This window comes from Chroicocephalus ridibundus, chromosome 1 (assembly GCF_963924245.1).
Source record: "Chroicocephalus ridibundus chromosome 1, bChrRid1.1, whole genome shotgun sequence".
Classification (NCBI taxonomy): Eukaryota; Metazoa; Chordata; class Aves; order Charadriiformes; family Laridae; genus Chroicocephalus; species Chroicocephalus ridibundus.
In genome coordinates, this window is record NC_086284.1 from 133,175,451 (window position 1) to 133,187,271 (window position 11,821).

General features: G+C 52.3%; 1 protein-coding gene across 1 annotated transcript; it reads left to right on the top strand.

Annotated features, from left to right (window-relative positions):
* Positions 1 to 8,069: 8,069 nt before the first annotated feature.
* On the top strand, positions 8,070 to 11,523 carry COPS7A (COP9 signalosome subunit 7A). Its single transcript, XM_063353661.1, has 7 exons — positions 8,070 to 8,287; positions 8,410 to 8,485; positions 9,055 to 9,143; positions 9,219 to 9,421; positions 9,893 to 9,998; positions 10,385 to 10,536; positions 10,909 to 11,523. Exons 1-7 carry the CDS (start codon positions 8,126 to 8,128, stop codon positions 10,946 to 10,948), a joined length of 828 nt encoding a protein of 275 aa, XP_063209731.1. The 5' UTR covers positions 8,070 to 8,125; the 3' UTR covers positions 10,949 to 11,523.
* The last annotated feature ends 298 nt before the right edge of the window (positions 11,524 to 11,821 follow it).

The following is an 11,821-nucleotide window of genomic DNA, read 5'->3' on the forward strand; positions in this document are numbered from 1 at the left end:
CCCCAAGCGCGTTTCTGGCAGGGATCGATGGGATGTGTCTGGAAATGGTAGGGATGTGACAGCGAAATCAAAGAAAGAAGCTGACGTGCCTTTGAGGGGCCGGGTGTTTTACAGGGAAAATCTCCCTCCACCATCAAGTACCAAACAGAAAGCACAGTCCAAATCAGAAGGGAGCAGCCAAGCAACCAACGGGCAAGAGAAGAAAGTCAATGACAGAAAGACAGTTTCCACTCCAGGGTCTGAAATATGGGGAAGCAAGAAAGTAATTTTCTCAGATCCTCAGAAACAATCAAACTTTTCATCACAAAGCGATGAGGAAAGACTGTGACTGACCCTGGGAAAAGAAAAAAACAGAAAGAAATAGTACAGACAGCAACCAAGCTGTAAAGCAACCTGCAACCGCATCAGGAATGGACACAGATGACAAATGGACACACAGTACTAAACCCAGCCATGGCAGGATGCTCGGAACAGGTCATGCCAACCCTGGACAGACACCTGAGGGGGCTGAGTCCGTTATTCTTCATCAGGCCTCCCACCAGCTCCCTCACTAATAATCCAGGCTGATCCGAGCTTTCCCGTGTCGGGATGTTTGAGTCTTGCCTGTGTTCTTGTGAGTGTGTTTGGGAGAGTCAACAGGTTTTTCACGTGTTTGGGAGTAATTTCAGTGTGCGTTAGGACGTATTGGCACGGGGATGTGGTTTGTTAAGGCTTATGGTCACTGGGAGGTGGGGGCGTGGGAGGACGGCACTGCGGTGGGAGATGTCACAGTCTTGGGTTTGTGTGAGAGGTGGCGCCATTGTGTGTCAACAGGCGCGCGCATGGCTGAGCCCCCCGGCTTTTGTCCCCCTCATGTATGTGAGGAGAGATTATCTAGGCTTCTGTCACATTCTCCAGCCTTTTCATCTCCAGCCCTCGGGACTTGTAGAAACAATCCGTGCAAAACTCATGCACTGACCCCTCACACCCTCACCCCAAGTGGCCTCATGGTCAGACACGGCCGTGGGGACCATGGGGACCATGAGGACACGGCCCTACGGCACAAGCCGGTGGGCAGCTTGTCTTGCCTTCTCCTGCTTCTCCTCCTGCCTTCTCACCTGGGGGTACTGGAGGGTAGAAAGCTCTGGAAGGGGCGACATCACCCACACGGGCTCTTTCTGACCTTTTCAAATCCTGACGAATGTGTTTAGTATAATTGGGAGGCACAAAACAGACGAGAAATTTCAGACGGGGAAAGGTCAGTTAAAGGGCAAAAATCCAAATGACGCAAACACTGAAAATCCCCCTGAAGAGCAAAACTACAGAAGGAAGCAAAAGGAGCCAGAGGTATGAGAGACGACAAGGAGGAGGATGTTGTAGGGACCAAGGAGACCCTGGGAGATGAGGGTGTGGGGGGAAGCCAGGAAAGCCATCAAGGTGACGGGAACAGGGAGTGCAAGGGCTGATGTCACTCTTACATCACTCTTACGTGATATGAAGGGAATGGGTTGCTTGGTTTGGAGCACAGGTTTAGCCAAGCAGAGAGGCAACTGGAGGTCCTCTGGGTGGGGGGAGGGGGGGGACTCAAAGGAAAGCTAACGTAAAATTACCGGGAAATTTGAGGGGAGGGGTGGAATCAGGTGGGCTGACGGAGGAGCAGTTGCGTAGCTGCAGAAAGAGAATACACGAGTGACTAAGTATAAAGCTAAGTATAAAGTATTCCTCTGAAGGCGTTAAAGTGAGGGTGATGCGGTGATGAGAGGAAGTCGGAAATGTAAAAATCACCTCTGTCTGGCCAGGATTTGGACCAGGATCAGTGTGTGTCGTGTGAGGACAATGAAGTACCTCCCTGCCTGGCCATACCTGGGAAGGATATGAGGCTGTTATTTCTGTCTGGCAGAGTCACTTTTAAATCCTCACATACAGATCATTTACACCCAAGAGTCCTGAGGCCAAGCGGCGCACTGCTGCTGTTTTTAGCACTGTTCCCTAAGGGCAGAGACCCATGTCATTGCCCTGCTATCTGCACAACTTCGTCTGTCCGTCTGTCTGTTAGCTGACATGGGTTTGACAAAAGAAGCACAGTCTAAAAGGTAAATAAGCTCTAATAAGTTGCATGAAAACCGGCAGCCTGACAGAGGAGAGAGATGCTATCGGTGCCTGTGCTGGAAGGGAGCCCATAACCATGCTGCTGGGCAAAACCCCACGGGTCGGAGCAATCCAGCCTGCAGGCCAAAAAAATTAAGCAGAAAATACTGGGAAAGCTGTGCGTGTTATGTGTATGTGTGGTGGAGGAGGAGCCCGGCAACAGAGACTGTGGACCAAGGGGAAAGGACTCACAGACGTGGCAGACTGTGGAAAGGGGTGTCATTGAGAAACCCCGCTTGAAGGTACGGTAGTGGGAAGGATGGAACATATAGGAAAGAAGTCCGTAGAGAACCCAGTTTCCTCGGTCCCCGCTGCTCACCAAACAACTGGTTAATAAGCTCTGGAATATCAGAGACATCCCAGAAGACTGGAAGAGAGCTGTGCCCTGCCAATATTTGTACAGAGCAAACGGAAAACCTGAAAGTTTCTAGGCAAAGCAACAAAGAGCTGATATGAGATTCTCTGGTTAATGCCAATCAGCCTGATTTGGAGGAAACCGATCTTGCTGCATAAACTTGTTTTGTTCTTGTCAGTCTTTGATGTGACTACAGGTTTGTTTGGAAAAGGTGATGGCTTAGATCTATCCAGGCTTCTGGAAGCATTAATATCCCAAAGCATGCTGATGAGAAAAAAAACAGCATTATGCAATATTAACAGAGCAGAAAGTTAAGTGAGCCGGTTAATTCCACTTAACGACCTGCAAACGCAAAGGAGGTCATCCCTGGAAGCCCACCATTGAGTGGCAGCGTTTCTTACACGGATGCCCAGGAAAGAGTCCTGGGTCAGGTATGACTCACCATTTTATTCAGTGCTTGGTGAGCAGATACAGTTCATTCTGACACAATTTGCTGGGGACACAAATATTGTTACAGTGTTAAAAATAATGAGGGTAGGACCAGCACAGAATGACCTACTGCACCCGGTAAGGTGGTCATTCTCATAAAACTTCTTCTAAGATAGTGGAGAGCAAATTGTACAGCCAGCTATGAACAGGGGAAAAAAAATGTCCATATCTACAGAGAACAGCTTCCAGTCCTGAAAAGAGGTGATCTGAAAAGGATTTAGGGATCATAACAGGCAGAAAACCCAACACAAGGCCGGTGGGCCAGGCTGCAGCAAAGGGTCTGAAGTGATCCCTGGCTGTGCAAAGGCAGAAGTAAGGAAGAGAAGTGAGGAGATGATTAAACCTCTCTCTGTGTCTGGGTAAGTCCCATGCTGGAAAACTGTACACTGCTTCATGCTCCATATTTTAAAAATAACTTTGAATCAAAGGTGATCCGAAGGCAGGAGATCTCAGTAATTTAAAGAGGTCAACCTGTTTAATGTATCAAAAAAGCAGAACGAGACATGACTTGCTTGCAGTATCACTTCCGTCCCGGGGAAAGCTCTACCAGGTATTCTGGCAGAGAATAACAAGAGCCAGTCACTGGAGAGCGATTAATCACAGGAACAAACTACCAAGTGAAGTGCAAGATCCTCTCTCTTCTGGAGTCTTTGAATCACGACCGGAGGCCCGTCTGGAAGACAGTTCCTGGTCTGCAAACTCCTGAGGGCTACGAGAGCAGGCCGGGGGAAGAGTCACCGCGTGGCTACCGTCTTCTTCAACTCCTCTGCAAGCAGCTGATCTTGGGCTGCCTCTAGGTGCAACTGGGTACAGGTCTTACGACCCTGTGTGCAGTAGCCTGGTACAAGTTATAGGGTTAAAAGCCTTCTGGATCATGTTGGTACCCAACCAATTCACCCCAGCCTCCTCTGCCCTTATGGTGTTTTTGCCTCGGAGTCTGTGTTGCACACAGCCGGGAAAACATGTCTCAGAAGATGTGACCCTAGCTATGTTTGGAGAAGGACGGGGGAAAAAATACCATCAGCGCTTTGACAAGTTATTTGGATTCTGCGGTGGTGAAGAGAGGAACAGCCTAGAATGAGACAGTATGGCTCTACCGGCTTTAAAGTGGGACAGTGAGCGCATAGGAAAGAAGGTGGTTCTACAGCACGAAGATCTCTTTCTCCTTCTGGAAAGATCAGAGAGAGATCACAAGACAGGGATGATGCTAGGGGTGGTCACAGCAAGGATTAGAAATCCCAAACATTCAGAAATAACAATGCTGAACCTCCCCGTGTCATGAGATTTATCTTAGAATTATGAAATGTTGTAAAGACTTGCTTTCATCTGCACTCTTCGCCTCCTATTTGCGGCTCTTTAGGTTACATGAAAATCACATTTCACAGTTTCCCTGTGACCACAAAGACAGGCGGTTTGCTTTGTGAGCAAAGTGAAAGCACGGGAGTCAATGACTCCAGGAGCCCGGAATTTAATCTTGACACCCAGCACCCTGATCTAGGGACGAGGCAGAGACTTCGCTAAGTTATGGGGGTGTTACCATGCACTCTCCCAAGAGTTTGCGTATTTTAGGAGAGACGATGACCTTCTCATTTGGAGAGCTCAGGATCTGATTTGTTCAAAGGAGTTTCTGGTCTTTGCCCTTGTTTCAGCTCTATGCAGGACAAAGAGAAGGAGCAGACAAAAATCTGGGGACCCAGCACCCAGGGCACAGGGCCATGGGGTCGGCGTGGAGAAGGAGGACAGAGGGAGCATCATGTGGCTGGGATGCTCGGGCTGCCTGGCTTTATCTGACTAATAATGAAAGGCAGCAAGCGTGTCAGAGAGTGTGAGAGAAACAGATCGATAGAGAGATAAAACTGAGATGGAAGGAGCTGGCGAGGGGGTGGGGAAGAGAGTAATAAAACACTACAAATCAGCAGGGTTACGCCTGAACCTGATTTGAATGCGCTCCGCGCTGGTGTAAGTGAATACAGCAGGTGTAAGGCCGGGGTGAATCAGACCCAAATACAGAAACAGAGAGGGGAAAGTAGGAAGGAGATAGTCTTCTCGTTAATACTGCCCTGCAACCTGCCTTCACAGCCCTGCCTCAACCTTACAAGCCCTGCCCCTCCTTTAATCCTGCTGCATGGAGAAGCCCAGACCTTGCTGGCTCTGAGCATACACATGGACAGCCTTTCCCTGCTTCTCTGGGCCACCACGATCTTCAGCCTGTCCTGAAGATGTGTCTGTTGGGTAAAACGTGTCTCGGTCACATTTTACCCGACCGAGTGCGGGAAATGCTCCTTACCACCTCGTTGACCAAGGACTGAGGGGCAGGACAGCTTCTGACAATGCCCTGAACTGGTGGGTTCGGGGCAGTTTTCTGGGAGAGATGATTGACTGTGTCCATGCGTCTGTACCAGCAGAAGCTGACCAGAGAAGCCTCTTTGTTCAGCTCCAGATTTTTGAGGCAAGTGAGACGGAGACATCCCAAAGCGAAGCAGGCATCAGAGCACGTGAAGGAAAACGTGCTCTACCAGAAGAGGACTGAGGGCCTGGGTACCTTCCCCTGTCAGGGCACCTGTTTGCCTCCCTGGCCCAGGCACTCGGAGCCGTTTTGCTCCTTCTGCCTGGAATTAGTTTTGAGTGATGTCCACCTAATTCCAGTGGCACGACCATTAACATTAGAAGTTCAGTTTTCCACACTGGCCATCACTGTCCACACTTCTCCCTTCTTCTGTCAGTAGCCCCGTCATGGAGACCAAGCACTGAAAGAGCCTCAGGGACTGAAGGGACCCTGAGAAGGGGTAGGGACAATACATGTGGCTGTTCAAATGAGCTTGGAGCAACCTCTCACTGGGAGACACAATGATCTAGCTCCCCAAGGCAGCCACAGGTTGTATTTTCTAGCTCTAAAATTGTGTTTGGAGCAGCAGAGTACCCCAAAGGAGCCTTCTCCACGACTCAGCCACAGCAGCTGCGTGAGAAGAACTAGAGTCAAAGCAAGTGATGAGAAGAGAGCTGTTGATACTGGCAAGTAAAACCTTCCCAAGCTTAGACTTTACCCAGATGAAGATTTCAAGATGTTACGCTTGCTCCAAGATGTTACACTTACAGAAGTCTGGCAAAGCACAAATCAACTGCCTTTAATACGTGCTAAACTGATCAAGCTGACGACCGATTCTCTTGCTGGCAATCATGTGCTGGAGCGCAAACTCGCCCTGACGGCACTAAAGTTTTAACACGCTAGAACCATGCTGCCTGCACAGACCTTAAGTGGGCTCCCATCAGTTTGGTGCCTCCTTTGCTTTCATGGAGAATCATCACCGATTTCGAAAGGAGCCAGCCATGAGGAAGCTGATGCCGGGCTGGAAACTCTTGGCCAAACAGCTTAATGCAGCTTATTGAGATGAGCGTTCGCTGACTGCGCTCCTCCCAACCTCCCTCACAGCTCACCTCCGCCTACCACACGATTTGTGCAAGCCAAGAAGGGCTATGAAGGTTTTTTTTTTTTCCAAAATGATCCTCACTTTTTAGTCCCATCATTGTAAAAACAGCTCTTTCACCTAGCACGGAGAAGCGTGCCCTCGGTGATGCCTCCTCACCGCATTACACTAACTCATTTGCCCATGAAGAGATACTTAAATATACCATAAACATTTCTGTCCTTGTGGAGTATTTAAACTATCTTTTTATGGGCATACTCTGCCTGCATCGGGGATGCATTTCTTGACAAGTGTGATGGTTAATGATTCAGCAGATAGTAAAGCCATTTTTTTTTTTCCTAAAAATTAATGCAGTAGAAGAGGAGATGCATGCAGGGATTTAAGAAACGTACGTTTGAAATACATAAGGACAGCGCTTTGCAACATAAGATTTTTTTTTTACATTTAGATATCCCCAAAACACTGTGCGAAATAGTGAGCTCTTAACGGTGTGAAAGCAGAGCAAAGCCGGGAGCGATGTGTAGGCATACGCTAGGTATTCTACGCATCTCTTTTAACTCTGGTGTGATGCTTATGGAGCACACCATTGAAATATGAAAAATACTGTGCCATATAGAGGCGGATCTGTTTTCTCATGAGCTATTTTAATATGAATATTGGATGGATTAAGGGTAGACAGTCACCAAAACGTACGGGAAGACCCATAAAGATACGGATATTCATGTGGTGTCCGTGACCACTACGCCAGCTGCGGCTTGTGGGCCACCTTCCAGGATGATGGGGCAGCTCAGGGGAGTCACTGGCAGGTGGTGGGTGGTGGAGACGAGGATAACCGTGGGCAGGTGAGCGGGACAGGGCATGGAAAAAGTGGTGGAAAACGCAGATATGGCCGGCTGGTTCCTGTGACCCTCACGGCCAGAGCTGGTGACAAACCGGTGGCCACTGTCACCCTGGGGGGAGGCTGCCCCGCCACTTCCCAGGCAGCCCCCGCGGTGGCCAAGTCCCAGCTGGGGCAGGCCCAGCCGCCGCTTGAGGCCCGGAGACCCCAACCCTGCCCTGCCTGGGGGGTGGAGGCTACCTGGGCCGCGACCCCGCCCGGACCCCGTGGAAGGAGGGTGCCGCCGCCCCGAGGGGTGCCCTGGGGGACGACCACCCCGGCCGGGGCCCGCCCGCCCCGGCCAGGCCTCCCCCGCCGCCTCACGCCAGGCCCGGCCGCGCCCCGGGCCCCACGGCACCGCCCGGGCCGCAGGGGAGCGGGGCAGCAGCGGGCACCCGGCGTAGGCCTGCGCGCGCCACGCCTGCCAGACCGTGTCCGGCCTCGGGGCCGGGAGAGGCCGGGGCTACCGCGGGCGGCACCCCGGGGCGGCGCTCGGCCTCCGGAGGAGGCGACAAGAGACCGCTCCGGACCGGCGGCGCTCACCCCGGCCGCCGGGGGGCGCCCTCACTGAGGGCCTGCCCCGCCTCCCGGCCCTCCGGACAGCCAATGGGGAAGCGGCGGGGGCGGGCCGTGCCGCTGCCTCCACCAGTCGGAGGCGGGCGCGGGGCCGCGGCGCGGCGGGGCCGGGCGGTGTCATCACCCGGAAGCGGCCGCTCTGGGACGGCGGTGCCATAGAGGAGTTGTGGCGGGGCGGGGGTGGCGCCCGGCGGCGGGGCCGGAGCCGGGGCCTGCGCGGGGACGAGCGGCGGCGGGGCCCGAGCCCCGCGCGGGGGGGGCGGCGGCGGCAGCGCCATGGCGGCCGAGGGGAAGGTGACGGGGCAGAGCCAGGAGCAGTTCCTGCTGCTGGCCAAGGCGGCCCGCGGCGCCGCCCTCGCCAGCCTCATCCACCAGGTGCTGGAGGCCCCGGGCATCTACGTCTTCGGGGAGCTGCTGGACATGCCCGCCGTCCGGGAGGTGAGACCGGCCCGCCCCAGCCCTGCTCCGGCCCCCGCGGCCCGCCCCGGGCTGCAGGCCCGCCGGGCCCTGCCCGCCGGCCGGGCCGGAGGGCGGTGGAGCCTGACCCCGTGTCCCCGCAGCTGGCCGACAGCGAGTTCTCCCCCGTCTTCCGACTACTGACCATCTTCGCCTACGGCACCTACGCCGATTACCTGGGTGAGGCCGAGCCCCGGGGCGGCGGGGGCGAGGGGCGGTGCGGGGGGCCCTTCCCCTGCCGGTGGGGAGCGTGGTGGGGGTGGTGGTCCCTCGGTCCCCCCGAGCCCTTGTAGACCCTCGCCCAAACCGCGCCCTTTTTGCAGCAAGGGCTGGGACTCCCGTCACCAGGCGCTTGGTTGCGGTTTGGGCCTGAGACCACTGGAGTACCTGACAATAATTAATGCTGCCATTTGCCGTCTGCGTGGAGGTTTTCCAAGAACATCTTGACAGAGACATTTTTGAGGGGCGAGGGGAAAGACTTAGGCATCCACTGGGATGTGCAGACTTCCATAAATAAGGCATGGGACAGCTAAAGAGAATGACTTGAGGCTGAGGGGAGGAAAAGCTGCTCAGAAAAGGTCTTTTGAGCTGAGAATTAATGGGGATGGCTTGGCAAGACGAAGCACCGCTTGGGGGATTGGTGTGCAGATGCTTTAGGAAACGGGTATGGCGCAGATGCTTCTGTGCGGGGCTGGGAAATGGAAAATGAGGCATAAATTCTTATACCCTTTTCTTTCCCCTGACAATAGCTGAAGCAGCAAACCTCCCTCCCTTGACAGAGGCTCAGAAGAACAAACTGAGGCACCTGTCAGTCGTCACTCTGGCTGCCAAGATCAAGGTAGTGGCCCTTTTTTCCCCCAAATTCTCCTTCCACTTGGATTACCTCATGCTAGTTACCGTCATGTTTCCACAGTGCATCCCCTACTCAGTGCTGCTGGAGCAGTTACAGCTGAAGAACGTCCGGCAACTGGAGGACCTCGTGATTGAGGCTGTATATGCAGATGTCCTGCGAGGGAGCTTGGATCAGCGGAACCAGCGCCTGGAGGTGGATTACAGCATTGGGAGGGACATCCGGAGGGAGGAGCTAAGCACCATCACCCGCACATTGCAGGAGTGGTGAGGAGGAAGCCCCCAATACTAACACCCAAAAATGGTTTCAGGAGTGGCCGGTGGCTTCCCCAGATCTTCTGTGTGTCACTGGGGGGTAGTGTTGTGAGGTTGTCTACTCGATTCCCTTTCCCATACTCCCAATGGAAAATAATTTTCCAAAAGTAATTTTCCAAATTGCCCTTTTTGTTGCTGGAGGGGTGATGAGACCGCAGCGACCTTTGCACAGTCCTAGCTGCTGGCAGGAGGCTTTCTGAGTATAAATCTGTAGTTCCTAACCTCACGTCACTTTGTAATTTGTCCCCCTCCCAGGTAATAACGTCACTACATTATTATATTGGGCTCCTGTGTCTTCCCTGCCTGGCGTAGCTGTCACCTTCCAGTCTTTTTGGCCTCTAGAGTTGAAATCTGTCATCTTTCACGTTTCTTTCTATGCTGTGTAAGTTACCTGGCCTTTTTGGTTCTGTGTCTTCTCTCCAGGTGCCAGGGCTGCGAGGTTGTCTTGTCGGGTATCGAAGAACAGGTCAGCCGGGCCAACCAACATAAAGAGCAACAGCTGGCACTTAAGCAGCAAATAGAGAGCGAGGTAGGTGGGACAAGGAGGGAGTAGCCAGTGCCCCTCGCTTTAAAATAACTAGAACCAGTACCCCATGGTTCTTACGGTTGTTGCTCAAGTAAGGCATTACCTTTTCCCAAGGCCGTACCCCACCAGGGGGTTGTGCCTGAAGAAGAGTCCGAAGTCAGCTTAACTCCTCTACAGTGCAGGGGTCTGCACAGCTGTTAGCTCTTTTGTTTGAGCTGAGCTTGCAGCTCTTAACTCCAGGGCTTGCTTTAAAAAAAAAAAATAAATACCTAAACCCAAAAAACCCTCTAAGAAAACAAACTAAAACAAAACAGAAAAAACCCAAAAACCAACAAAACAAACTAAAAACCTTGGGAAATTCCTTGGTTCTTGCTTTTCTCCTGTTGCAGGTGGCAAACCTGAAGAAGACCATTAAAGTGACAACGGCAGCCGCTGCAGCAGCCACATCCCAAGACCCGGAACAGCACCTAACAGAGCTCAGGGAGCCAGCCCCTGGCACCAACCAGCGCCAGGCGAGCAAGAAAACTTCCAAAGCCAAAGGGTGAGGAGTTGGGGGCAAACGAACAGAGCCACTGCGCGTCCGTGCGTGTGTGTGTGTGTGTGTGAGCTGAGGGGAGCCCTGTTTCGGAGCAGTGAGGCTGCTGATGGCAGGGGTCTGCTGCCTGGACAGGGGATGGTCAGAGATGTGGTCCCAGCTGAGCTGTTCTCCTGCGAACTTGAGGGGAAGTCTCTGTTGCTCTTGATCTGAAGCAGTTCCTAAGCCTTCCTTGTGTTCTCCTCTTATGAAGAACATCAGCAGCTCTTCTTTGTGTGCTGCTGCAATTTAGAAAAGGAAGTCAGGGATGAGCCTGCGCATCCTCTCTGAATTACTCCTTTTTTTTTTTTTTTTTTGTTTTTCTCCTTCTCTCCACAGGCTCCGGGGCAGTGCGAAGATTTGGTCTAAATCGAACTAGTTGGATCTCCCTTCACAACTGGGAGGGTGAGAGGAAGAGATCTGGGGGATGGAGGGGTAGCAAGGGTCCCAAGTGTGATGCTTCTGAACTCTTCTCTGAGATCCACCTTGCCAGCTAATTCTCCTGCATGTTTGTTTTCTTTCCTGTCGTCTTTACCAACTTCCCAGGCAGTGTCTCCCTCCTTTTCATCACACCATTTCACACTCTAAGCTTCCAGTTGTACGCGTTGCTGTTTCCCCTACCACTCAAGCCCCTGTCGCCACGGCCATGTGTTTCTTCTCTCTTTCTCTCTCCCTGTCTTTTGACAGGTCAATTTAAAGAGCCATAAAACTGTTGTCAGTCACCTTCGCGCCCACAGGGCATCACAGAAGCTTGGAAAAGAGCGCGCTGGTGCTCAGCAATCACTTTTGGCTCTATGAGACCCCTGGGATACTTTCCTCCAGGATGCAGCTGCCATCTTTGATTGTTTAATCTTTGTTTTGCTAGGTGGGAGGGTAGTTTTTGAAGGGATTCTTTTAAAAATATATAAATATATTATAAATATATATAAAACAATAAAAATATAGATCTATGGACATATCGATACAAGCTTGGGCCGCTGTGGCGGTGTCTCTTTGTCTCGCATACTGATTCTGGGTGTTCCAAAATAAGTCGTGATATTGAGAGCCTTGGTCCCATTTCTGGGTGGAATACCCTCAAAGTACTCATTTCCCTTTCCAAAGGGCAGTGCCACGGTAGCTCTATTGGGATGAGAGCCCGTAAAGCAGGAGTGAATCACAAATCTTATTTAAATTAGTTTCTTATGTGACTGGTTTGCATCTGGAACGTTCAAAAGGAGTGCTTTTCAGGTAGTCTCAGAGGAAGGTGCAGAGA